Here is a 24,423-nt window from a genome sequence, read left to right on the forward strand (position 1 = left end):
TGCGGTGCGGTGCGAGTATGCGCTTGGTTTCAGTTGCTGCACCTCGCCGATGGTCGCCAACCAGGGTCACCTCGCACCCCAGAGTTGTTTCCAGCGGCCAGTCTGGAACGTGCATGCAGACAGATCGAGTACGACGGCGCCGATACGCGCGGCGGTGCCGAGCTGCGCGAGCAGGCTGAGCCCCATACTGCGGTATGGAGTTTACGGTCGGTCTGGACTCATGGCTCCTCGTTTGTTTCGGGGTCAGTCCTGGTGTCCTGGCTGGTTCCAATCTCAAACTCGTGGCAACAGCCAGCGTGACGACATGTGCATGATGGTCCAAAGGCGGGGTCGACCCCGAAAGCCAGTGTGACTGGTCCTGGCTGGCTGGCTGGCTGGCCCAAGTGCGGTAGTTTGGGTGCAGGAAACAAAAACGCGCAAAGTGCACCCTAAGTATACCTTTGGGAATTCCTTTTGCCTTGTGCGCCGTCGTCGTGCGCGTCGTGTTTGACGCCGCCGCCGCTGTCGCCGTTGCCAAGCAGCAGCAGAGCTCATTCCGCTGTCCGTGTCCGCCTCCGCGATTAATCATCTCCCCTGCTTGCTTCCCCGCATATACAACATGTACATTGCGGCGGGCCTGGCAGAGAATCGTGCAACTCGAGAACAAGCACTCGGCGATGGCGTCGGCGGCTCTACTCGCGGGCCCGGGGGCGCGCGGGATGTGACCCAGATTGATGGGAGCCCCTGGCCGCAGTCCTAGAGCACGTTTCAGTCTAGCGCACACTGGGGGGGGGGGGAAGGGAGAGTGGCATGCCGCCCAAAGCGCACGCGTCAACTTGGCGCGTCAGGCCTGCGTGCGCCAGCTGGCCCGAGACCCAGCGCGCGAGGGGGCGGCGGCGGGCGTGACGCCAGAGGGAGGGTGTCCCGAGTAGCCCGACACGTTTTACCCTGAACTACGCGAAGGCGACTTGGACGCCCTGATGGACGCGCCGTGAACCCTGTGCAGAGAGGGGGGGGGGGCGTCGATGCTCTACGATCAAGTGCTGCCTTTGACGCCCCTCGCTGCGCCCCCCGGTCACTGTGCTGTCAGTGAGCGTTGTCCTCCTCCCCTGCCATTGTGCCCCAACCCCCTCTCCTTCCCTTGTTCAAATCTGGCCCACCGTAGATTGGCACCAAAATGGGTCGTGGCCCCTTCCCTCGGTGCCCTGTTTGTTCCCTTTTTGGATGGCGCCGCGCAGTCACCGACAGACCACTGTAGCACACACTGCACCACCCCCCGTCGCATCCACCACACACCCACTGCCCCGTCCCCCCCGCTCAGTCCTCCTCCTCCTACTCCTCTCCACCTCTCACTGTAACTCATCTCCTCGTCTCATTCCTCTTCTTCGTCTTTGTCTCAAGCCTCGACACTCTCTCTCCCTCTCACTCTCCTTCAACACCCTCTCCACCTCCGACCGACTGTACGAGTTGATCTCTACCGTCCTCGACACCTCCCACCCTCCAACAACTCACACTACTCTTGTCTGGATCACCTCGACCCAAACACACCCCTCCTACTACTCAAACCGTTTGTATCTCGACACAACACCTGTCAAGCCCTTCGTTTTCGACACCTCAACGTAAACTCAAAGCTCACCATGTTTGTCAAGCTCGCCACTGTTCTCCCCTACCTCGCTCTCGCTGGCCTTGCCATCGAGGCTGTGCCGGTAAGTGTTCCTTGTCCTCTTTTTTGCCCTCCTAGTGTTTCGGCCCGGCCTGTCACGCTACACATTCCCCTCGTTCGACCTCCCCGTTCGTTCTCGGTGTACATCTGTGTGTCGTCGCATCCACTGCACATCCCATCCACGTCCACACCACCACAACGTGCTTGGCAGACGCGAGAGGCGCGTGCGCGGTATTCCCTAGGGCACTGCGGAGGCGTCGTCGGCCGACTCCCATCGACGCCACCACACCCTTTTCTTCCTTTTACCCATCCCTGACTTGGTGGCCGCATCCTTGACCGCATGATCTAACATCCACGCCAGGTCACCGCCTCGTCCAACTCGGTCAACCGTCACCCCCGTGACCGTCACTTCAAGCACATCGGCCGCCATGCCGCTCCTGCCCCCGTGACCCCCGTCGGCGCCCAGAAGAAGCGTTCCAAGCTTCACCGTCGCGCTGACGGCTCCGTCTGCCGTCCTCGCCCCAAGACTACTACCCAGCAGGTCGCGGCGGCTGCCCCTGCCCCCACCCCTGCCTCATCGGACAACGGCAACGCTGGCTCCGACGCTGCCGCTGCCTCGCCTTCGCCCGCCGCCGACAACGGTAACAGCGGTGCCGCTCCCGCTGCTGACGCCGCCCCCTCGCCTGCCGCCGCCAGCCCCACCCCGGCTGATGGCAACGGCGACGCCGCGCCGTCGGACGCTGCTCCCTCGCCCTCGATCGTCAACGAGCAGGCCAACGCCAACCCTGCCCCTGCCTCGTCGTCGTCGGCTCCTGCCGCTCCTTCGCAGGCCCCTGCTCCCCCTCCTTCCAACGGCGGCGCGGGCTCGACTGGCAAGAACGCTGGCTCCAAGCTCGGTCTCGCCTGGCCCAACGGTGACTTCTGGACTCCCGACCAGCCCGACTACATTGGCAACTATGTTGGCTCCAAGACTTCGTGGTACTACACCTGGGCTCCTTCGAACGTCGCATCTGGTGACAGCGTCGGCCTCGAGTTCGTTCCCATGCTCTGGGGTGTCAAGCAGGTCGGCGACTGGAACGCTGCTCGCGGCTCTTGGCCCTCGAGCGTCAAGAACGCCCTCTTCTTCAACGAGCCCAACCAGTCGGGCCAGTCGGACATTTCGGTCAACGACGCTCTTCAGTACTGGATGAACGACTACCTTCCCGCCCGTACCCAGAACGGCCTCCGTCTTGGTCACGCCGGTACCACCTCGGCTCCGAACGGTCTTACCTGGGTCACCGACTTCTACAACGTCTGCACGGGCGCTGGCAACTCTGCTGCCGACTGCTCGGCCGACTTTGTTCCCGTCCACTACTACGATGTGGACGTTGGCCACTTCCAGTCGTACCTCCAGAACTTCCACCAGGTCACCGGCAAGAACCTCTGGGTCACCGAGTACGCTTGCCAGAACTTCAACGGCGGTGCTCAGTGCTCTCAGGACCAGACCTGGGCGTTCCACCAGCAGATTGCTGCCTGGATGGACGGCCAGGACTGGATTGAGCGTTACGCTCCCTTCGGCTTCATGCGCGACATGCAGGGTGTCAACGGCGACAACGCCCTTATGAACAGCGGCGGTGGCATCACCGACCTCGGCTCGTGGTACATCAACTCGTCGTAAGCCTGGCTTCTTCCTTGGTCTCTAGGGGTTTCATTGGTCCGCATAGAGCAAGCAACAGCCTCGGTCAAATCGGCATCACGTTTTCTGAACGGACCTTGACGTCAATACACACGCATCTGGCATCTGCTAGGTGTGGATTTTTTTCTATGCCCGCACTTTTGTTACGTTACATTGTGTCTATACCATCATCGGCGACTGTATCTGGTATGCATTGCTGAGTCGCACTGACGTGTGTGGAGAGAGGGGCGGGGTGTGTCGTGTTGGGTCTGGTTGTTGGGCAGCTCGTGATGGACCGGCTGTGCCAGTCCTGCTTGAAGTGCTTGGCAGTTGCTTGTTTACTTTTGCTTGGCTTGTTTGTCTTGGTGCCACTGTTTACGTTGTGTCAGTCGTGTTTGTGCATTGTGTCAACGTCGGCTATGTAAGGTAATAAGGTTGTGTGTGGTTGTTAGGTTGGACCGAGGTGGCTTGGTGGCGTCGGCAAGGCGGTGGCCAAGTCAGACATGAATGGCCGCCACTCATCGATGCACACGACGACGACGGCAACGCCTGCTGCGTCATGGCCACTTTGTGCCTCGTCGTGTGCCTCTCATGTCCGCCTGCAATGAAGGTGACGCCGAAGGACGAGTACGACGCCTGGGGTGCAGGGGGCGGAGGGGACGGTGTCGGAGGGGGTTTCAGGTGCGCAGTGGGCGGAGGGTAGCGGAGCGGAGAGGCGGAACGGCGACGGCCACGTGGCAACACCTTAGCAAGCTAGGATACGATGTACCAGTGTACGCTTCTTGTCCTGCTCCTCTGAACCGAGATCTGAGCTGCAACAATGCCCTGTAGACGCGTACGAGGACGACCATTCGACCGCCGAGAGACGGGGTAGAATACGCCAGTGTGTTGTTTACTCCGCCGCCATTGCCGCCACTTTGCCACTGATGACCTACTTGTAATTTTGCTTCCGCTGTCTCACCAAACCGTTAACCCATCCAGCCACCCGTCATGACATTTCCGCACGCACTGGTGCAACTTGTTTCCCATCCACAATTAACTGCAAGCAACGCGCAAAAGAGTCATCCACTCAAACAACGCACAGCGCCAATATCCACTCGACAGAGCTGGACGACTGTAAAGCAAGAGAACCGACAGCAAATCACAGCACAGCAGCAAGAGAAACACGCCAAATGGACCTCGACAACGCGCCAGGCGTTGACCTCGACGAGGTGATGGAGTACGAGGACGACGCGTTCGAGGGCGACCTCACGATGGAAGAAGGCGAGGGCGACGGCATTGACCCGGATGCCGAGATGCAGCCCGAGGTGGCCGAGGAGGCAGAAGAGGAGGAGGACGTCGCGTTCGACGAGGAAGGTGGCGAGTGGGCCGGTGATGAGGACGGCGCGGGTGGCGAGGAAGACGCCGTGGTGGGCGAGGCTGCCGACACAGAGGCAGTCGTGGTCGACGAGGGCGCCGAGGAGACTACGGGCGCCGAGGCACTGCCTGGTGCGCCCGTCGCGCCCGAGGACGCCCCAGCACCAACAGCGGACGCCGCTGTTGAGGAGCCTCCAGTCGACACCGCCGCGCACACAGCAGCAGACGAAGAAGAAGAAGTCTACGACGAGACACACGACGAGACCCTCGCGCCGTTGGCCCCGGTCCTCATCCATCTCCCCTCTCTGGGCGCGCGTGCGCTCTTCACCGCGCCCGAGATCGACGAGGCCGACGCGGACGCACAGCAGCCCGACCTGCCAGTGTACCTCTTGCACCAGGACGAGCTGGCCGAGGAGCCGCTGAGCGCGCTGCTTGCCGCGCTGCGCCCAGAGCTAGCGAAGGACGGCGAGGCGGTGCCGGGCGAGCTCGTGCTCGTCGAGAAGCAGATGGACTTGAAGATGGGCGAGGTGAGTGGCCGCAACGTCGTGGGGGTGGCGCATGTGCTGACGATGGTACAGGACGACATCAACCTTCAGAAGATTACCCTGCTGGATATCCTTGCCCTCCATGAGGGCTGCGGCCTCCCCACGCCGGTGCAGCTGTTCGTCACGTCCGAGCCACGCCGCTTCATCACCCGCTATGAGGCGATCAAGCGCGAGGTCGAGGCCGCCGACGAGCGCGCACGCAGCGCGCCTCAGTCTGAGCATCTGGAAGAGTACGACGAGTACGAGGGCGACGAGGCTTATGAGGAGGAAGGCGCCGAGGGGTATGAGGAGGAGGGCGCCGAGGGCGAGGAGGCTGGTGAAGGCGTCTTCGACAAGGAGGCAGACGCCGGCGGCGTGGTGGCCGAGCAGGATGGTGAGCTTGCAGACCTGTTCCCGGATGACCAAGCTGATATATCAGGTGCGGAAGTCACAGAAGCCGACGCCGAGGCTCCAGAAACCGAAGCCGAGGTTCCCGCCACCGAGGCCGTTACCGCCGCCGCCGCCGCTGCAGAAGACACTGGTGCCGAGGCCAACGCCGCGGAAGCCGACGACGCACACGAAGAAGAGTACGAAGACTACGGCGAGGAGTACGACGAAGAATACGAGGAAGGCGAGGGCGAGGAGGCCGGCGCCGAGGCTGAGGAGCAACCTGAGGAAGCCGCAGCAGAGCCTACTGCGGCGGACGAGGCAGCTCCAGATGACCCGACTGCAGCTGAAGCTGAGACTGAAGCTGCAGTCGAGGTCAGGGAGGAGCCTCCTGCCGCAGTGGCTGAGTCTGAGGTTGCTGTCGAAGCAACTGAGGCCGGAGCTGCTGTCCCTCCAGAGGTGACCGAGGTCACAGAACCTGAGGCCGACGACGACGCGCCTGCTGCCGACGACGCGGAAGCGGACGAAGACTACGATGATGCCGACGACGAGTACGGTCTCAAAGGTATTGAGGAAGCGGCTATCCGAGAATCGGCTGTGGAGCCGGAGGACATGCCCGCGACCGAGGCAGATGCGCCACCCGCTGATGGTGAGTTGCCACTTTGGCAAGCTTGTCTAACGGTCGCAGACACCGGCGCAGAGGCTGCAGGAAGCGACCCATCACTTGGATCGACACTCGCTGATGGCGACGAGGCGGCTGAAGAGGCCGCCGACGGAGTTGAAGACGAGTACGCCGAAGAAGAGTACGATGAGCTCGAGCACGGCGACGACGACGCTGCCGTCGAGGACGTCGCTGAGGACGCCGCCGAGGACGAAGGCGAAGAACCCGCTATTGAAGGAGACGACTATGTGGAAGAAGAGTACGATGAGGAGGAGTACGGCGAAGACGAAGGCGAGGAGTATGGCGAGGAGGCAGAGGCGGAGGAGGCCTACGATGAGGAGGTGTACGATGCCGAGGATGGCGAGGCAGATGCCGACACCGCGCCAGCATCATCAAAACGTCCTTTTGAGGACGACGGTGAAGGCGACAGCCCTGAGAGTGCGGCCAAGAAGCTGCGTGCCGAGGTGAGCGTCTTTGCGGTTGACTGGGTACATGTACAGCGCTGACTGTTACAGGCTGAGTAATCCCTGGCGCCAGCGTCGACGAGGCCATGCCAGTTGAGCAACCTTGGCCTGAGCAAAGCCAACGACCTCGGGCCCCGGCCTGATTCATTCTCCACATCCAGCATCATCCTTGCATCGGCACTGCGCAGCGCAGAGCTTGCTCTGTCACAGTACAGTCCACCCACACAATACTGCATTCCCCCACCAACCCCAAACACACTCCCCCACTTCCTACCCCGCATCTCCCGCACCCCCCATCAGCAACGTGTGCCGGCGGCATTGTGCTCGCTTGCGTGGTATTCCTCCGGTACCCCACGCACGCACGCCACCACGTTCCTCAAGTCGGCGTCGGCCCACCAAGCCGACCCACCCCAGCAAGCAATCAACTAACAGAGCGCCTTGTGCGCCGTCGCATTCGTCTCGCCTCCTGACTTTTTCAGCCGTTTCCATCTCCCAGGTCATCAAGGTAAGTGCTAACTATAACTGGGGCGTGTGCAGCGACGCGCACAGCGAGCAGACACGCCCATCCCGCCCGCCATTTGTCCATACAACATTGTCTATACCCCGCATTTTTCCACCTCCTCTGGTCTGTATGCAACCCAACCGACGGTTGGTGTTCCTGGTGCCTGCAGCCGTCTTCAGCCGTTGCAAGCCTCGTGCGTGCGTGCGTGTCTGGAGGCCGGTGTGCGTGCAAGGCGAGGGGCAGACACAAGTTTATGCATCGGGTTGTGCCTAGCCGAATTGCGGCTGCTGCGGCTGCGGCAGTGGAGCGGTATGCGAAAAAAAAAATTGTAGCCGCGGGGTTGGGGTTGGGGGTTGGGTGGGTTTGCGGCAGCGAGGACAACGACGACGCCGTCCGTGTCGGCTACGATACGTTGCAAGCCAGCCAAGCCGCGCCACGCCACGCATTGACAACATGGGCGGGCGTGGGGTAAGCGGTAGCAGCAGGCGATGCAGTGCAGCAGCAGCAGCGAGGTATGCGGGCCGTGGCCCGCTCGCATCTCGCTCGAGCGAGCGGTAGTGGGATCTGGCTGGCTGGCTGAGTGTTGGGCTGAACGAGCCATCGACGCGATACCAAATCTCCCCGCATCGTATTTGCTCTCCCCCGTCGTCGTTTTCAAACCCAACCCATTCGTGCTGTCTTGGCCTGTTGCTGCTGCACGCTCGCATCCCGCGCCGCGCACACAGCCCGAGGAATACCAAACAAGCGAGGCCGCCCGTCGTCGCCTGTTGGCTGTTGCCGCCGGCCCCGGCCGCTCTTGCCTCCTGCCCTGTGAGGGTGCCATTGCCGCACCACCGGCGGCTGCCTGCTCTCTGCCCCCAGTGTCGCCGGCGGCATCTGGCGAGGGGGGCTTCCCTGACTTGCACAGCGGGATAGGATTGGCTCGTGGCCGTATTTCCCCTCTGCGGCCGCCTGCTGGCCTTGTTGCTCGAGTTTTGCGTCACCTGCCAGCTGGCCAGCTGCGCCAGCTAGCCGTTTTTAACCTGCCCCCTCCGAGCGCGCTCCCACATCTTTCTTCCCCCCGCCCTCCCCCCCTCCCCACCACCACCACTCATGTTCGCCCTCCGCTCGTCGCTCCGTACCGCCGTGCGCGCTCCCTCGCGCGGCCTGGTCACTACGGCCCGCGCTGCTCCCCGGCCGGCGGTCATCGCCGCGCTCCGCCGCGGCATCACGACGTCGACGCCGCTTGCTGATGGCGGCCCCGACGAGATCCCGCACCACGGCGTCAACGTCGAGAACCCCATCAAGATCCAGGAGTGAGTGTAGACGGGCGGGCGGGCGGATGCCTCGCCGCACGGCCTTGGCACCGCACGGCCCGAGCCCCGCTCCACTGAGGACTGTGACTGTGGACACGGCGCTGACTGTACCTCCCTCCTCCTCCTCGTCCTCAACTCGCCGTCGATCCAACGTGTCCGCCGATCTGTCCCCGTCCTCCCACGGTCGATCAAACAAACACGGCGCCGACAACAACGCCTCACACACACCCCCACGCCCACGCCCACAGAGTCACCCCCGCCCCCGGTGGAGACTTTGAGATTGTCATGGTCGGCGCTGGTGTGAGTTGGAACAGTGGAGCCGCGGCATGGCTGGCGTGGAAAATAAGCCTTGAGACTAACACTCGGCCCAGAACATCATGTTCGGCTCAGACGCCGGACCCTGGAACCACTCGTTCCGCCTCGAGCACAAGCTCGGCCCCCGCCTCAAGGTGACTGCCCTCATCGACCCCAACACGGACCGCGCGAACGCCATCCTCGAGAAGAAGCGCGCGTCGTTCGTCGAGCCCGCGTACCGTGACACGATTGTGTACCGCACCATTGAGGACTACCACGATGCCCTCAACAAGTCGGGCAAGGAGCAGCCTGAGTAAGTGGGGCGGTGGGCGGTGGTGGTGGCTGGCGGCCCTGGCGCCAGCCAGCTGTGATGTCATAGGTGCTGACCGTCGCCCCCAGGGCCATCATTGTCGGCTCGCCCCCCATGTTCCGTGGCGGCACCACGGCCGGCCGTAACCTCGAGCTCGAGCTCGTCAAGCTCTTCCCCGGCGTCGCCTACTTCATTGAGAAGCCCGTGTCGGCCGGCCCCGTCAACGAGGCGTGGCAGGTCACCCAGGACTTAATCAAGAACGGCAACGTTGTGTCGGTCGGCTACATGCTCCGCTACCTCCGCTGCGTTCAGAAGATGAAGCAGATCATCCACGAGAACGACCTCTCGGTCATGGCCACCAACGCGCGCTACTCGGCCGCCTACGAGTCGATTGACAAGCCCGCATGGTGGGACAAGTCCAAGGACATGGGCCCCGTCATTGAGCAGGGTACCCACTTCTGTGACCTGTCGCGCTACTTTGGTGGTGACGTCGACCTCTCGACTGTCGCCGCCCGCACTGTCGAGTGGTACGAGAAGCCTGGAGTGCTCTCCAAGATCCCCGCTGCCGTCAACGAGAAGGCCATCCCCGAGGAGGAGCGCATCCCCCGTATCACGTCGGCTGTGTGGAAGTACGAGAACGGCGCCGTCGGCTCGTTCACCCACACTGTCGCGCTCCAGGGCACCGCGTACGACTGCGAGCTCGAGGTCTGGTGCGACGGCTACCACATGCGTCTTGTCGACCCTTACAACAACCCCACCCTGCTCGTCCGCCGCCCCGGAGACGACCACGAGGAGAAGCACACCTTCACCGACGACGACCCCTTCTTCAGCGAGATCTCGTCGTTTGTCGACGCCATCGAGGGTGGCCCCGACGCCCACATCCTCTCGTCGTTTGAGGACGCCACCAAGACGTACGAGCTTACCTGGGCCATCCGCAACGCTGGTGAGAAGGCCGCCGCCGCCATTAAGAAGTAATAGAATCGTTTGTTAGTGACGCCAGCGGCAGACTGGCGTTGTAGAGTAGGACAATGCATGGTGCTAGAACAGAGGGTGGCGAGCGGCACGAGCGAAGCGAGTGTCGCGGTGCGATGTGGGTGAAGCGGGGTGGGGGAGGGGGGTTGTGGTGGCTGTCGCGGGGCGGTGGGCGGTGGCTGGGTGGGCCGTGCGGGGTACTCACCGACATGCGTTATCTCTGACGTCCCGAGTGATGTGGGCGGGGAATGGCGATCACACCGTGTCGCAGAGGAGCAGTGTACATAGCGCGCCGCGTCGTGTCACCAGCGGCGAGACCAAGGCGGAATGTGAGACAGTGGTGTGCGGGGTTCACCGAGGAGATCGGGTGCGGGAATGCTGCACAAGCCAAGTACCGGGCACAAGCAGCTGGGATACAGGCACGGCTGTGTATGCACATACTGTTCATGGCACGCCTCGGCCGTGGCTATGCACGCCCATACGGCCTGCATGCCCACTGCCGGCCAGCCTACATGGAGCATATGCCACGGGGGCGGAGCAAATGCGGCCGGCGAAAAAAAAGTTTGCAATCTTTGCAATCTAATCGCAAGTGGCCGAGGCGTGGGTGGGGCTGGTGGGGTGGAGCTGGTGTGCGTCTGCGTGTGCCTCTGCCCTTGTCGCCTTCCTGCCTCGGCGTGATGGAGCTGCTGGCAGGAGCATGCATATGCACATACTTGTAGAGTGCATGCACACGCCCTCTCCGGCGGAGGAGCTGCCTGCCCGAGCACGCTTAGCCCGCCTCCCCTCCCCGGCATCGCAGCAACGGACGGCCGGACCAGGGCGTGGCCAAGTCTTGGCACGACGGAGACCCCTCCGGCGGCCCAGTCAAATTGAGTAAACTTTTTCCAAGAGCGCAGGCGAGTAGCGACGACGTACATAAGCGCGCACCCCGGGCTCGCTGCACCCCCACACACCCTTGATGCCTCTGTTTACCACCGCACACCATGACGATCGAGAACCGCCCCGCCCCGGCCGCCGACGAGGCGGATAAGCACGCCGCAGCGTATGACCCGCGTGACGACATCTCCGAGTTCTCCGACCTGTCCGACGCCGAGCTCGACGTCGGGCTGTCCGCCGACGCCCTCGCGGCCCTGCAAGACTTCTACACGGAACAGCAGGCCACCCAAGACGCGCTCGACTCGCTTGCCGACCTGCTCCAGCGCACCGATGTCGACAGCGACGACGAGACCCCCGCCCCGGTCACGCCTGAGGACCTGCCGCTGAGCATGGACCTGTTCCCCGAGGAATGGGGCATGAGCCAGTTCTGGAACGACGAGGCGAGCGCTGCGGCGTTGGCGGCTGAGGCGGCCGTGCAGGCTGGGCCTGATGGATTGATTGTGGCGATTTCGTCGCCGAGCACTTTCCTCGCGCTGAAGGTGAGTTGCGCCGGCGGGGCAGTGGAACCCACACCGCGCACGCACGCACGCCTCGCTGCGCTCGGCGTGCTGACGCTCTCAGAAACTCCGCGTCCCCAACCCCCTCCTCCTGCTCGAGTTCGACCCCCGCTTCGCCGTCTGCGACGAGTTCCGCCGGTACGACGTGCACGACCCGCTCGACCTGCCCGGCCTCGACAGCGTGCGCGGCACCGCGGCGGTCATCATCGCCGACCCGCCGTACCTCAACGCTGCGACCATGGGGAATACCGCCAAGACGATGAATGCGCTCGCGGGGGAGGACTGCAAGTTTATTGTGGCGACTGGTGAGTAGTACGCCGTGCGCGAAGCGCGCGGCGCGGCGGGCGGCGGTGCGGGGAATGCTGCAGCCACCCCACACCCCACACCACCCCGCTCGCTCGCTCCGCTCGCAGGGTGCTAACCCCCGCCCAGGCTGGGTCGTCCGCGACACCATCAAGTCGACCCTCAACGCCCGCATCACAGCCTACCGCCCGCACCACCGCGGCGGGCTGGCCAACGCGTTCCGCACGTACCTCAACTACACGAGCGCCGACCCCGCGTTCGCGTTCGCCGACGACGAGGACGACGGCGATAACGACTTTGCAGACGACGTCGCGGCGCGCAAGCCGCAGATCGGCATGATCGTGCCCGACGTGCCCGAGCTGCGGTCGGCGTAGGTGTGTGGGTGGGATGCATATTGTTGTCTTGAGTGACGACGGAGGTGGACGCTGGTGGAGGCTGGCTGACTGGCTGGCTGACTGGCTGGCTGACTTGCTCACTTTGACTGACTGACCGACCCCGCCGCTCGCCGCTCGCACGCCTGCGGCGTGCTCGCACTCGCGTGCAAAAGAGGATGTCCGCGCCCCGAGCTTGTTCGGGAACGCGGCTCCCCCCGGCCCACCAGATCGCCCTGGACGACGGTCCGAGGCGCCGGCCCAGACGGCGTCTGGCACCGGACGTGTCTCACATTGGTCGGCGCTAATGTGAGACAAGTTGGCTGGGTCTGAGCTCGAAGGGGTGTACGGGCGACAGGCAAGCTGCCCTACCGCAGCCCCGCACGTACACACACGGATTCGAACCCAGCTCGACGGGGTCGTCGGATGGGAAGCTGGCGCCTTAACCATCCGGCGACCGCGTCGAGCGTGATAGCTGGGTACCTGGGTTTGTGATAAGTTGCGTGCACGTCTCCGTGCACGGATGTTGCCACTGTCCGTGCTTGTGTGTGCATGCTCGGCACGGTGTGCCATACATCGTGCATGACCCATGCACATACTTGCTCGTGCACGATGCAGTCAGCGGTCAGTGATTAGTAGAAGACCCAACACGTCGCACCCATTCACCCCACACACGAAACACCATCCCTCACCCACACACCACACACCCACACACACAACCCACCATACATCACAGCCAGATAAAGTCGGTGACGCGGTCGACAGGCGCAGCAGCCACAAGCTTCCACTGGTCGTGTTTGTCGCCTCCAATCTCGTAGACCTCAACCAGCTCGTTCTGCTGGCCGGCAACGGCGGCGTACTTGCCGTCCGCCGAGATCTGGAACGCGCGGATCGTGTCGCAGTTGGTGCGGACAAACGACACGCTCTCGACGCCCTTGCCGTTCGCCTTCAACCGGAGCACGGCGACCGCGTCGCCGACCTGGCGCTCCTGGATGGGCGGGAGCGTCGGGTTCGCCTTGCTCGCGTCCAGCTCGAGCCGGTTGGAGACGTACAGCGTGCGCGGGTCGTTGGGGTGCAGCGTGATCTCGGCCGCGTCCATGGAGCCCGAGTAGCCCTCGGGCACGGACGGCGGGATGATGCCCACCGGCGCGAAGACGGGGTGGTAGTCGTGCGTGCTGGGGATGTCGAAGGCGGTCACGGCGTGGCCGAGTTCACCGAGGACGTAGAGGAGTTTGCCTACAGTCAGTCCCGGGGAGCAGCGCACCCGAACCCACCGTCATGGCTCACGACGCCGTGGCGCGGGCCAAAGCCAGGAGCACACTGGTTCCAGTCGACGACCTTGAGGCCGCTCTCGCCCTGCCGGATGACATGGTAGATGCGGTCGCTGCCCAGGTCGAAGACGTACAGGAGGCCGTTCTCGCCCTCAAGCACCTGGTGTGCGTGTGGCGCGTCCTGGCGGGCAGGGTTGGGCTTGGGCGAGTTCTCGTACGGGAAGGGGAGGGATAGGACGGGCGACTCGGACGTGGTGGAGAGGGTGCCGTCGGCGTTGGTGGGGATGTGGAGGACCGAGCCGCCGACGTACTGCGCGTAGTGTCAGCGAGTGCGATGAGGATCCCTGCCAGTGGCGCCACTCACGTTCGCGACAACGATACCCGAGCCGTCCTTGTTGACGTGGACTAACGGTCAGCGAGTCCATCCCTCCCCCATCAACTCCACTCCACCTACCGTGGCACGGCCCGCCGTGTGTCTTGCGCTCAGAGGTGACCTGCACCCCGTCGTCGTTGACGACAGCGGAGAAGACCGTCCCGTTCGTCTCGTCCTCGCTGACGGCGTAGAACGTGTTCTTGGCCGGCGCATGCTCGAGCCACGAGGGGTTGATGGGCGTGTGTGCGTCCGACACCTTGGTGAGGGTGCCCGCGGCGGGGTCGAACGCCAGCGCCGCGATGGAGGAGCGGTATCCGCCTGCGAGGAGGGTGTAGGGCATTGCGATGGGGAGTAAGTTGCTGAGAGAGAGTAAAAGAGCGAGAGATAGATATAGAGCGCAGAATAACACCGTGTCGGTGTGAAAGTCGTCGACCCCACGTCGAGTGGGGGGCCGCAGTCGACGCCGCCGTTGCCGTCGTATGCCGCTCACAAGGCCGGACCGGCCGCGCCGCACCGCACACTGGGCCGAGGTTGAGCCGGAGCTGTGGTGCGTGGCAGCCACGTGGAGTGACGCGCCAAGCCCGACAAGTTCGAGATCAGTTGCCGGTGGCGACGTGGGACACTCGGCACGCCGCCGTTAGTTGGGAATGCAAATGCGCCGTCGCATCGCGCATCGCAATGCACCTCGGCACGCCGACGACGACGACGACGTGGAGAACTAGAAACTAGACTGATTAGGCGCGGACTATAAGTGCTGCGGCACGCCGTGACGACATATCGCCCCGAGCCACGCATCCATCAGAGGACTAGACAACGACGAGGCGACGACGCGATAACATCGACCAGCGGCGAGAATCCCAGTATTCGACATCACAGTGCCTTCTTGCTGCTGCCCGCTTATCGTCCTCCCACTCCCACCCCAACACCCGACACACACCGCCTCGTGGACCAACCGAGCAAGCCGACGGCGAGCGAGCGCGAGCGCGACATTCCGCACAAGTCTTGGCTTCTTGATCGCCACTGGACTGGCGCTTCCTTCCCAATCAGTACAAGTACCCCCACCGGCGCCCTTTCCCACCTCCCCAAACACGAACATGAGCTCGACCCCATCAGCATCAGTAACAGCAACAATGACGACCTCGGCCCCTCCCCCAACGGCGCGCGCGTGGGAGTGGACCGCGCGCGGAATGGCATGGGACGTGCTCCGACTCAACCCTGCCAGACCGGTGCCGACACTCCCCCCGCCGACGCCGCTGCCGTCTGACATCGACCCGGCGGAAGAGTGGCTGCTCATCAAGGTAGCCTTTGCGTCCCTCAACGCAGGCGCCATCTTCCAGATGAACCTCGTGCCGAGCGTCGCGCGCGCCGCGAACGGCGTGCCAGAGATGGACTTGTCCGGCACCGTCGTGGACACCTGGCGCGGCGACGCGACCACGACGCCGCGCTTCGCCAAGGGCGACGGCGTGTACGCCATGCTGCCGGCGGGGTACACCCTCCCTACCGGCAGCGGCGCGCTGGCAGAGTTCGTCCGCGTGCCGGCGCGCTTCGCCGTCCTCAAGCCCCCGCACGTGTCTTTCTCTGACGCGGCGGCCGTCGGCATCGCGACACTCACCGCGCACGAGATGATCCGCTCCACGACCCTCAACCCCGGCGACCGCGTGCTTGTCAACGCTGCTTCCGGCGGGATAGGCACCATGGTCGTGCAGATGGCGCGCGCCGCCGTCGGCAAGGAGGGGTTCGTCGTCGGCGTGTGCAGTGGCAAGAACGCGGCGATGGTGCGCGACATCGGCGCGGACGAGGTGGGTGTCGCTTGTACCTCCAGACAATGCTGATTCTCCAGGTTGTAGACTACACACAGCACCCCAACGTCGGGGCGCACCTCGCGGCGACCTACGGCCCCTTTGACGCCGCGTTCGACACGCTCGGCCACCAGGCGCTGTACCTCGCCTCGCCGACCTTCCTGGCCCCGCAAGCCGACTACGTCAGCGTGGGCATCAAGCCGCCGACATTCTACGTGCCCGACTTTCTGTGCGCCGTGCTCCAGATGAAGCTCAACGAGTGGTGGCCCACGTCGCGGTGGCTCGGCGGCGTCGGCCGCAAGTGGGTCGCTGTGGCGATGATGAGCCCGACCCTCCCGGACCGCGAGGCGGCAGTTTACGCCCTCGCCGCGGGCGATATCCGCGTGGTGCGCGACTCGGTCTGGGCGTTCGAGGACGCCGACAAGGCGTACAAGCACCTCGGCGGCCTGCACGCCCGCGGCAAGGTGCTTGTCAAGGTCGATCCGACGTACAAGGATGATGAGTAGAGCGCGTTTCGGAAAGAATCAAATGTACTTATGTAGCTGTGTACAGCGGCCAGGCCCGCATCTTATCAGTTGGCTATGCCACCACCCCTGCCGACATGGCCGTCGGCCCCAGCTTCTTGGCAGCCCGTGCCTCCCAACCTCGCGCCCACCTCGCGCCGTAGCTGCCCCTTGGGCTCCATAGCCCCTGTAGCATATCCGCAGCCATGATGCATCGTCACAGTCGTCACCTGATGCCTGCCAGGTACTGCGCCGCGGTCGCTCACGAGGCGGCGCGTGCCGCATCCACCTCCCTCCTCTCCTCGCCCCGCCTCGCCCCTCCTTCTCAAAGTCCCAAAACACACTGTTGTCGGCCGCCGGGCATGCCTATGCGTTTCTCGTGCGTGCATGAGCAGCTTGGTGTGACGCTGGCCGACGCGCTCGACTTGTCGAGCACGCGCACCCACACTCAAACGAGGCCGTATCATCGGTCGCGGATCGTTCGGCTGTTCACAAAGCCCGTGTTGAACAGCAACAACGAGCTGGCGTCAGTCAGCGTACTCCCCTCCGCAGACCCACTTGATATCCTTGACCCAGCCCGTGCCGGGGCCGCCACCACGCTCGATACACGGAATAGGCCACGGTGAGCGGCGCACATCAACACTCTCGCCCACGCTTAGCTCGCCGACATCCCGGCCGTCGAGAGAAAGCAGTGCCGGCGCACGGGCGCGGTTCGCAATCTGTAACCTTACCCGCGCGGAGCCGGGGAGCACCACAGGCCGGAAGGAGAGCGAGCGCGGCGCGACGGGCGTGAGGAGAAGCACGTCGGCCTCGGGGTGCGCTATCGGCCCGCCAGAGGAGAGGTTGTACGCTGTCGACCCCGTCGGCGTAGACAGCAGCAGCCCGTCCGCCTGGTATGGTGTCAGCCAGCTGCCGTATGTACATATGGCACACTCACGATGCCAGTCGTGAGACACTCGTCGTTGAGGTACGCGTCCAGCACGGCCAATTGTGGGTGCCGGCCGCGGTTGAGCGCAACCTCGTTCATCACCTGCCACCCCGCGGGCGCATGCGATCGACTGCACCGCGCGAGCACCTTGCCGTCCTTGTCGAGCGGGGTACATGCCAGCCGCATGCGGTAGAGGATCGACACTGGCCCGAGCAGCGTCGCGCGGAGCACGTCGATGAACGACTCGATCGGGAAGGGGAGGAGGAAGCCGAGCGAGCCCATCGAGAAGCACAGCACCGGCGGGCACTCGCCCTGCGAGAAGAGGCTCGACGCGTGCAGCATCGTCCCGTCGCCGCCTAGTGTGATGACCAGGTCGGTCTGCGCGAAGAGGTCGGGCGAGTCTGCCGTCAGAAGTGGATTGCCACAGCACTTACCAGGCTCGAAGACCACCAGGTCCTGGGTGGGGTGCGCGTCGGCCGTGTGCTGCTCGACCAGGATCCGAATGATGCCGTACGTGTCGGCAAAGTAGCTGGCGCGGGTCAGTCAGCGAGCCCGTCGGAGACGCAGACCCACTCGAGGACCTTGCCGACTGCGCGGTCGACGCGCGCATCGCCCGACTTGTGCACGATGAGCACTGCGGCCGGGGGCGAGCTCCACGAGCTCAGCACATGTGAGCCGGATACGGGCGGCTCGTCGGCGTTGGCAAAGGGGATGAGGAGGGGTTTTCTGAACGGTCAGCGGCTGGCATCGCAGTGGCCAAGGACTCACTCGAAGCGCGGCGCGAGGTCCCGCAGCGCCGTGTGCACCCCCCTTCTTGCCAAGTGGGAGCTCACGGTCGCGAGCCGCGCGACGGCCTTGCTGCTTGCCTCGGAGGAGCTGGGCATGGTGCTGTGTTGTGAGCGACAAAGGTGAGAGGCCCATAAATGTCGGTACTCTGAGCGCTCGTGGTCACCGGTTCATCGCGCGGGGGGGATTGCCGATACGTCATCAGCCTGACTACCCCACTGCAACAACAAGTAAGCGACAACGACGACAGCTCTCGGCCAGTGTTGCCTCGTCGCCGAGGTGAGCTGGACTGGTTTGACTCATCGGCGCTTGCCTTGATGAGATGCTTCGGCGAAGCTGCGGTTGGAACAGAGGGGACTGGGGATCCATGTGTGTTTCAACACGACGCCGATCAATAGATGCCTCGGCTTGAACACTGCCGGCTCGGCCTCGGACCGCCGACTGGACCGACTGGGTGACGATCTCGGTGTGGTTGTGTCTGTTCTGCTACAACACGTGACAATATATACATGCAGCTATGATGTATGGTGTGGCGTTGCATACGACGTAAGCACCCACTCACGCCGTCGGCACCGGACACACACCCTCCCATACAGCGCCGCGCACCGCCGGGCTCAGAGTCTGGGCGTACTCCCAGCCCGTGAGGAACTCTAGCCGCTCGACCATGTGCCGGGCTTCCCCGTCGCTGACCGGTTCGCCGTGTTTCTCCAAGCCGTGGTCGCCACCCGTCAGGCAATGTTCGACGGTCTGGCGGAGTCTGTCCTCGGCCAAACGAACGTCGTCCTCTGTGCCTTCGTCGCGGAACCATGTCGTCGAGACCTTGTCCAAATCGACGAGGGTGCACCGCGCGCCATGGAATAGCACGCGGGCAATGGTCATCCCGACGTCCCACCACGCCGCGCCGCCGCCATCGCAGCACTCCGGGTCGTTCTCGCACGGCAGGGGGTGGACAAGCGTCATGATGAGCACCGCATGCCGTGTCGGCGCCATCGCGTAGCCTCCGCCGCCCTGGCTCGGGAGCTTCCAGTCAAAGCTTGCAGGATACAGCCCGTCCACGTTTAGCACGGCGTACGGCACGAGGTTGTCCTCCCGGTCCGACCACGGCAGCCACTGGATGATGGTGTCGAACCCCACGGCTGGGACCGCGTAGCTCGGCGGCTCGGGCCCAGGGAGCGCGATGACCGTGCGTGTCGGGAGCGTGGGCACGGCGCGTGCCATCATGAACACGGCGCTGTCGGGCTGCGGGCCGTTGTCACAGGTCACGCGGACGGCGTCGAGCTCGACACCGAGCGCGCGCAAGGTGTCCACCCACCACTGGATACAGCGTTGCCCGATCCCCTCGTACACGTCGAGGACTTTGACGTGTCTTAGGCGGCTAGTCCATGCGTCACGTTCGTCCAGCTCTAGGCTCGACGCAGGCCCGTCCGCCGCCCAGAGCTTCTCGTCCCGATCGCCAAAGGTCCCAAGGTCGCGGGTCTCGAGGTCGAGGATTGGGAGGTCGGTCGCGCTGTCAAGCCAGTTGGTGTACAGTTTCGGAGGGTACAGCGGCCCCGGGGCCGAGAGCGACACGACAGACATGAAGGACGCGATGGGCAGGCCAGCCTCCCTCGGGACCACGGTGCCGCCCAGCGCGTGCCATTGCTCCGGCGTGACGGGCTGCAGCGCGATGTGCGCCAGCAGGCGGGCGTCGGCGAGCGCGAGGAACTCGCGCGACACGGCGCGAAGCGTTAGCAGCGTGCGGCGGTCGGCGCCGGCTGCTATCGCTTCCGCTAGGTGTGGGAAGGATGTGAGGTCGAGAGGCATGGTGGATGGTTGTTGTGGACGAGGTGGATCAGTGAATGCGGACAAACAACAAAAGGGTTGGATTGTTTGGGTCGGCTTGGCTTGCAGCTGGCCGTTCCGCTCCCCGCTAGACCAATGCTCCTGGACGCGCCAACCGCGCTTCCGAGACGTGCAACTCCACTGCGCAGAATGTTGTGTGGTATGACCTGGGTTGTGGATATCAACAGCGTTGACGACTACTTGAGAAAGCTTGTGTAGGACACTGCAGGCACAGTGCCATCGGGATCTGCGCGGCCTACCCAGCTGTACAACGGCCCCCGAGACCACCCACACTGACACCACCCACCTCGGCCTACGGACCGCGGCCATACGCGCAACATGCAGCACGCCGCTCGTCCCTGCGGCCCACCGATGCGGCGGTGAGCACTATCATCCCTCTCTGCGTAGCCGCAGACGCCGAGCGGAGACTCCGAACGGCGTAGCCGAGAGGTTGGTTGCAGGCAGCCAGCCGGTGGAGGCCGTCCAACCGACTCGATCGGCGAGTTCGGCGACCACGCATACTTATATTTCTACTCGTCGCGCAGCGACGCCCACACCTTGTCACGTTCTGTACTCGCCATGCCCTCCCCGACCCTCACGCACCTGACAGACCCCACGAGCGCGCTGCTCGCACCCACAGCCGCCGTCCTCGCGGAGAGCTTCAACCCCGCCGAGGATCCCATCTCGGGCATAGTGTACGCCGGCATCCCCGACCTCGAGGGGTTCACGGCGCTGCGGTTCAGACAGCGCCTGTATGACGCGGTTGAGCGGCTGCAGGTCGTCGTTGCCGAGGCGGATGGGGCGCCGGGGGCCGTCATGATCGTCAACCCGCCCGGCACGATGGACGAGTGAGTGGGCGGCAGGCGAGGGGAGTGACTCTAGCTGACGGGCCGAGTGAGCCTGGGCCGACACCGTACTCTGCCGAGCTTGAGGCGCAGACACCGCCAGAGGTGGTCGCGGCGCGGAACGAGGTGAGCTGAGGCGCCCGGACCCCCCCAGCTCACACCGACAGCTGGGCGACGCGCTGCACAAGTTTGAAGCCAACGCGTTCGGCAACGACACCTACTACCTCTCTTTCATCTGCACTGCGCCGTCGGCGCGGAGGCGCGGGCTCGCCGGCGCGCTGATACGCAGCCTCGTGGCGCAGGCCGAGGCGGCCGGCGCGTTCGTGACGCTCACGACACAGAGCGACGAGAATGTGAGTTGTTTTCTCGCGGGCCACGCTCACCGCGGCCCAGGTCAAGTACTACTCTTCGTTTGGGTTCCGGGTCATTGACCGCATGGACATCGTGTCGCGCGGCTTGCCGATGCCGTTTATCGCCATGACGAACCGGCCCGCGGCCTAGGACCGCTCTTGCTCCACAACAGGTGGCGCTGCGTAGGTTCGCCGGCCGCTCTGTTGCCCCCTCTGTCCGCACTGTCGCCGACGAGAACGCAGTATTGCTCCAATGTTGAAGACGCGCTAAGCGCAGTGCGTTGTCGATGCATGTCGAGGGGAGCGTCGCCACGCGAGCCTGCCCATGGCCACCCACCTCAGTAACTAACTTCATATCCTGTCGATGCACATCAGTACCCATTGGCTTTAGAATCCGGGTTTGTGCCGTGCCGTAACGAGGCACCGAGGTCAATCTGCCACAAGCGTCTACGGATCTTCAACCCACTGAGTGAGTCACAGGTTCGTTAGTGGCGCCCAGCGTCATGCAAGCGCAAAGTGTACGTGCATGCTCGGCGTCACCAGATGTTGCCGCTGCTAATGGCTTGCATTCCGTCCATCTCCCAGCCCACCTAGCCACCACGTTGGCCCCGGCCCCTCCCCACTCCCGATGACTCACGGCTGACGATAGAGCGGTGCAGTATCAGGAACTGACCCTAGGTATGGGCTGAAACTTGCACCGTCTCGCTCAAAGTCGAGTGTGGCACCCGGGGATTGAGAGCTGCGAGCTGAGCTGGGAGGTGGGCGCACGGCACGACGTACACACGCACGCACAAGGTGCCGCGCGCACATCCGCCCACCAGCCCACCTGCACATGCGCGAGTGCTCGCCTCGGCGAGCTACTGCGGAGCCAACTCCTCCTCCACTCCCGCTCGGTCCTCCTCCACCTCCCTCTCTCCCCGACGCTCCAGTCCAGACCCTTCACGACAAAATCCGAGCCGAGACACCTCCCCTGCTTCCCCTGTGTGATGCGGCGCACCTCAGAAAGCACACGCGGGACAGCAGCGAGAAAACCCGACAATACATTGTCGGAAGCTTCCGAGCGAGGCAATGGGTTATCGTGACGCGGGAGGAGGAGGATGACTACGAGCGCCTCACCAGCCACACCAAACACCCTGCCCTTTCCAATTCCTGGCCGAACACCGCAGAACATGACCTACTCTCCCTGCGACGCGGCGCAGAGCGCAGGCAGATGACCATAACGCATTGTGAGAAGGTTTCCAGCAGGCAATGGGTTATTGTGAGGCGGACGGGGTGGCAGGGGTAGTTGGAGAGGGAAGCTCGAGAGCGACCTCGGCCGACGAGCTACAAATCCCGCGTTTCTCACCCCAATCTGGTCTGAGCCAGAACAGTGAAGCACGGACACAAGCCATGGTATGTACGTACGCCCGCCAGCAGAGGCCTCGCCGTCATGTGGCAGAGGAACCAGGCTGGCGTGCTCGCCTGCCCGCCGGAACGGTCCCCGAACGTGCCGCGGAACCCCCCGCGCCAATCCTAGAAAGAGCATCCGAGCGGCCGAACAGCCAAGGAACGAACAGCACAGCGGAACGTCGGTCCGCCCCACCCACCGCGGCGGAGGTTGGAGGGGAGCGAGGACCCGGGTACCTACCTCCTTGTCGATCCCTCGACCTGGAGAACGCCTTACGGCCCCATGCCGCCGGAACATGGCCCCCCAGGCCTCTCTCGACGCCTTGCACAACGCATTATAGGAAGGATCTGAGCAGGCAGTGCGTTAATCTGATGCAAGGGGGTGAGGGGTGGGAGGGGTGTCGGCCAAGGCTCGCCTGCCAAGGCGCCAGTCATGAAAGAGGAAGAGAACTCCTTCCTTCCCCTTGGTCTCGTCTGCCTGATCCTGAATCAGAACACCCAGCAACAAGAGAAGACGGCACTAGGCAACCAGGATACCCTGGGGGCCATAACGCACTAGAAGAAGGTTTTCTCCGCATAATGCGTTGTCCTCTGACGCGCGGGGTTGAGAAAGGAAGGCGAGTGAGTCGTCTGTCAACAGGCGTGGATCACAGCCAATGGTCGGTATCCTTCCTCCCCCTTCGTTCTACTCTGACAAGTCTGATAGAGATCTAATCAGCCGGCACGCTGTAATGGCCGCCCATGAAACCTCATGCCGTTGTTGCTCGCCAACGCAGGAACACGGCACGCAGGTGGCCAAGGCGGTCTTGCCGGATTACCCCCTCAACAGGACCCAGGTCCTACCATTCCACCAACCCTTCCACCTGACACCTCGCCGGCGTGTCCATGTCGTGTTTGGCCCTCCACGACACACATCGATGGAAACCCTCCCTCCTAGCATGATGTGGCAGTCGTTGGCGTATTCTGACTGTAACGCCACAGCCAGCCACATACCCCCGACACACACACCACACACACCCACACACACACACACACACACACACACACACACACACACACACACACACACACACACACACACACACACACACACACACACACACACACACACACACACACACACACACACACACACCCCCACAAAAGGAGACCGACCCTACTCCCCGAACCCGTCGCCTGACCCCTCAGGACCGGATTCTCCACGGCTCGAACCGCGAACCTGTAGCTCGAGACCACAGGATTTAACCGTCCCGCCGTGAGGCGGGTGGTGCTGGATGGTGTTGTGGGAGTACATGAGCTGATCCCACCGCTGCGCCCGCACGGAACGCCTCGCACTGGCATCCCCACGAATCAGGATCGCCGGTGTCGCACAGCCTCGACTAACAGGCGGCGATGAGGATGCACTGAGGGGGAGACGGAGATGGAGACTGAGGCTACACTGAACACGCACTCATCGTGGCACTGAGACATGCCACGTGCCAGTTACAGTATCACAATCATCGCAGTCCTCTCACGACTGAAGCTGTATAGGGCAGCGCGCAATATGCTCCGATAGCGGGCCAGAGCCAACCTAAGAGAGCCAAAGCGTACTCAAATGCATCGCCCAGGGAAACGACCGTTCGGTGATAAGCGCCAAAATCAGCACATTCCGCAAGACCGCGTAGCATACTCAGAAAGCAATCCGACCGCTTCGGCGGTCGACCTTCGAGCCTTCGCGCATTCGTGCGCGAGCGCGGTCCAAAACTCCTTCTTTTGCCTCCCTCAGAGCTCCGTGCTGATCGCGTTCATTGGTTGAGAAGCAAGAAGCATGAGCGTGATCGCGGGATGAGCGGGGGGGACGGTGCGTCCGGATCCGGCGGCGAGTCGTTTTTCTTTTGCCACCCATTTGGCCACCCACCTATGGTCGACTGCCGAGGTCGACGAGGATGACCGTTTCATGCGTTCTGGCTGGTTCATTGGTAGTGTATGCTCACCAAGGGTGGTGCATGAGAAGCAAGCATCATACTCTGACCTGCTGCAAGCCCACCACACATGGCCAGGTTGAGTGGCAGGCATCTATCTCCACGATAGCTCACGCCTCCCACGCTGCAGAGCGCCATGTACATTCCAACGATCCCGCTCTGTCAACCAAGCAGCGAATGGATTACTTGGTCGCGAGCCGCGCCCGCTTCGTTCATAACGGCCAAAATTGTC

General features: G+C 63.5%; 9 protein-coding genes across 9 annotated transcripts; 6 read left to right on the forward strand and 3 right to left on the reverse strand.

The window, feature by feature from the left end:
- The first annotated feature begins 1,329 nt into the window (after positions 1–1,329).
- On the forward strand, positions 1,330–3,524 carry asl1_1 (Alkali-sensitive linkage protein 1). Its single transcript, XM_062774464.1, has 2 exons — positions 1,330–1,685; positions 2,004–3,524. The coding sequence occupies exons 1-2, from the start codon at positions 1,617–1,619 to the stop codon at positions 3,297–3,299; spliced, it is 1,365 nt and encodes a 454-aa protein (XP_062630448.1). The 5' UTR covers positions 1,330–1,616; the 3' UTR covers positions 3,300–3,524.
- A 783-nt stretch (positions 3,525–4,307) lies between these two features.
- Positions 4,308–7,459, forward strand: LOC62_06G007942 (uncharacterized protein). The gene is made up of 5 exons (XM_062774465.1): positions 4,308–5,179; positions 5,231–5,570; positions 5,616–6,212; positions 6,252–6,688; positions 6,740–7,459. Exons 1-5 carry the CDS (start codon positions 4,469–4,471, stop codon positions 6,746–6,748), a joined length of 2,094 nt encoding a protein of 697 aa, XP_062630449.1. The 5' UTR covers positions 4,308–4,468; the 3' UTR covers positions 6,749–7,459.
- Positions 7,460–8,255: 796 nt separating this feature from the next.
- On the forward strand, positions 8,256–10,137 carry SPBC12C2.04_0 (putative protein). The gene is made up of 4 exons (XM_062774466.1): positions 8,256–8,485; positions 8,734–8,785; positions 8,857–9,092; positions 9,179–10,137. The coding sequence occupies exons 1-4, from the start codon at positions 8,283–8,285 to the stop codon at positions 10,062–10,064; spliced, it is 1,377 nt and encodes a 458-aa protein (XP_062630450.1). The 5' UTR covers positions 8,256–8,282; the 3' UTR covers positions 10,065–10,137.
- Positions 10,138–11,044: 907 nt separating this feature from the next.
- eef1akmt1 (EEF1A lysine methyltransferase 1) lies at positions 11,045–12,171 on the forward strand (the record flags this gene model as incomplete). Its single annotated transcript, XM_062774467.1, has 3 exons — positions 11,045–11,476; positions 11,559–11,799; positions 11,927–12,171. 3 exons carry the CDS (start codon positions 11,045–11,047, stop codon positions 12,169–12,171), a joined length of 918 nt encoding a protein of 305 aa, XP_062630451.1.
- A 715-nt stretch (positions 12,172–12,886) lies between these two features.
- ARB_02015 (putative 6-phosphogluconolactonase) lies at positions 12,887–14,203 on the reverse strand. The gene is made up of 4 exons (XM_062774468.1): positions 13,894–14,203; positions 13,804–13,844; positions 13,443–13,749; positions 12,887–13,404 (listed from the first exon to the last, which is right to left on the reverse strand). The coding sequence occupies exons 1-4, from the start codon at positions 14,150–14,152 to the stop codon at positions 12,899–12,901; spliced, it is 1,113 nt and encodes a 370-aa protein (XP_062630452.1). The 5' UTR covers positions 14,153–14,203; the 3' UTR covers positions 12,887–12,898.
- A 252-nt stretch (positions 14,204–14,455) lies between these two features.
- SPBC16A3.02c (Zinc-type alcohol dehydrogenase-like protein) lies at positions 14,456–16,302 on the forward strand. The gene is made up of 2 exons (XM_062774469.1): positions 14,456–15,611; positions 15,653–16,302. The coding sequence occupies exons 1-2, from the start codon at positions 14,907–14,909 to the stop codon at positions 16,115–16,117; spliced, it is 1,170 nt and encodes a 389-aa protein (XP_062630453.1). The 5' UTR covers positions 14,456–14,906; the 3' UTR covers positions 16,118–16,302.
- Positions 16,303–16,354: 52 nt separating this feature from the next.
- On the reverse strand, positions 16,355–17,936 carry pos5_0 (NADH kinase pos5, mitochondrial). The gene is made up of 6 exons (XM_062774470.1): positions 17,811–17,936; positions 17,616–17,768; positions 17,477–17,571; positions 17,052–17,443; positions 16,673–17,004; positions 16,355–16,635 (listed from the first exon to the last, which is right to left on the reverse strand). Exons 1-6 carry the CDS (start codon positions 17,924–17,926, stop codon positions 16,578–16,580), a joined length of 1,146 nt encoding a protein of 381 aa, XP_062630454.1. The 5' UTR covers positions 17,927–17,936; the 3' UTR covers positions 16,355–16,577.
- Positions 17,937–18,386: 450 nt separating this feature from the next.
- On the reverse strand, positions 18,387–19,631 carry LOC62_06G007948 (uncharacterized protein; the record flags this gene model as incomplete). The annotated part of the gene is made up of 1 exon (XM_062774471.1): positions 18,387–19,631. The coding sequence occupies one exon, from the start codon at positions 19,629–19,631 to the stop codon at positions 18,387–18,389; it is 1,245 nt and encodes a 414-aa protein (XP_062630455.1).
- A 597-nt stretch (positions 19,632–20,228) lies between these two features.
- LOC62_06G007949 (uncharacterized protein) lies at positions 20,229–20,995 on the forward strand (the record flags this gene model as incomplete). The annotated part of the gene is made up of 4 exons (XM_062774472.1): positions 20,229–20,497; positions 20,545–20,620; positions 20,662–20,847; positions 20,888–20,995. The coding sequence occupies 4 exons, from the start codon at positions 20,229–20,231 to the stop codon at positions 20,993–20,995; spliced, it is 639 nt and encodes a 212-aa protein (XP_062630456.1).
- Positions 20,996–24,423: the final 3,428 nt, after the last annotated feature.

The sequence above is a fragment of the Vanrija pseudolonga genome, chromosome 6 (assembly GCF_020906515.1).
Source record: "Vanrija pseudolonga chromosome 6, complete sequence".
Taxonomy (NCBI): Eukaryota; Fungi; Basidiomycota; class Tremellomycetes; order Trichosporonales; family Trichosporonaceae; genus Vanrija; species Vanrija pseudolonga.

Excerpts from the sequence above, each read along its gene's own strand:
- LOC62_06G007942 (XM_062774465.1), top strand. The coding sequence starts at position 4,469 with ATGGACCTCGACAACGCGCCAGGCGTTGACCTCGACGAGGTGATGGAG. Across the intron at positions 5,180-5,230 it reads TGGACTTGAAGATGGGCGAG|GACGACATCAACCTTCAGAA; the intron begins GTGAGTGGCCGC and ends ACGATGGTACAG. Across the intron at positions 6,213-6,251 it reads AGATGCGCCACCCGCTGATG|ACACCGGCGCAGAGGCTGCA; the intron begins GTGAGTTGCCAC and ends TAACGGTCGCAG.
- ARB_02015 (XM_062774468.1), bottom strand. The coding sequence starts at position 14,152 with ATGCCCTACACCCTCCTCGCAGGCGGATACCGCTCCTCCATCGCGGCG. Across the intron at positions 13,845-13,893 it reads ACACGGCGGGCCGTGCCACG|TCCACGTCAACAAGGACGGC; the intron begins GTAGGTGGAGTG and ends GCTGACCGTTAG. Across the intron at positions 13,405-13,442 it reads CGGCGTCGTGAGCCATGACG|GCAAACTCCTCTACGTCCTC; the intron begins GTGGGTTCGGGT and ends GACTGACTGTAG.
- pos5_0 (XM_062774470.1), bottom strand. The coding sequence starts at position 17,926 with ATGCCCAGCTCCTCCGAGGCAAGCAGCAAGGCCGTCGCGCGGCTCGCG. Across the intron at positions 17,444-17,476 it reads CCTGGTGGTCTTCGAGCCTG|ACTCGCCCGACCTCTTCGCG; the intron begins GTAAGTGCTGTG and ends TTCTGACGGCAG. Across the intron at positions 17,005-17,051 it reads AGTGTCTCACGACTGGCATC|GCGGACGGGCTGCTGCTGTC; the intron begins GTGAGTGTGCCA and ends ACACCATACCAG.
- SPBC12C2.04_0 (XM_062774466.1), top strand. The coding sequence starts at position 8,283 with ATGTTCGCCCTCCGCTCGTCGCTCCGTACCGCCGTGCGCGCTCCCTCG. Across the intron at positions 8,786-8,856 it reads TTGTCATGGTCGGCGCTGGT|AACATCATGTTCGGCTCAGA; the intron begins GTGAGTTGGAAC and ends CACTCGGCCCAG. Across the intron at positions 9,093-9,178 it reads TCGGGCAAGGAGCAGCCTGA|GGCCATCATTGTCGGCTCGC; the intron begins GTAAGTGGGGCG and ends CGTCGCCCCCAG.
- SPBC16A3.02c (XM_062774469.1), top strand. The coding sequence starts at position 14,907 with ATGAGCTCGACCCCATCAGCATCAGTAACAGCAACAATGACGACCTCG. Across the intron at positions 15,612-15,652 it reads GCGACATCGGCGCGGACGAG|GTTGTAGACTACACACAGCA; the intron begins GTGGGTGTCGCT and ends CTGATTCTCCAG.
- asl1_1 (XM_062774464.1), top strand. The coding sequence starts at position 1,617 with ATGTTTGTCAAGCTCGCCACTGTTCTCCCCTACCTCGCTCTCGCTGGC. Across the intron at positions 1,686-2,003 it reads TTGCCATCGAGGCTGTGCCG|GTCACCGCCTCGTCCAACTC; the intron begins GTAAGTGTTCCT and ends CATCCACGCCAG.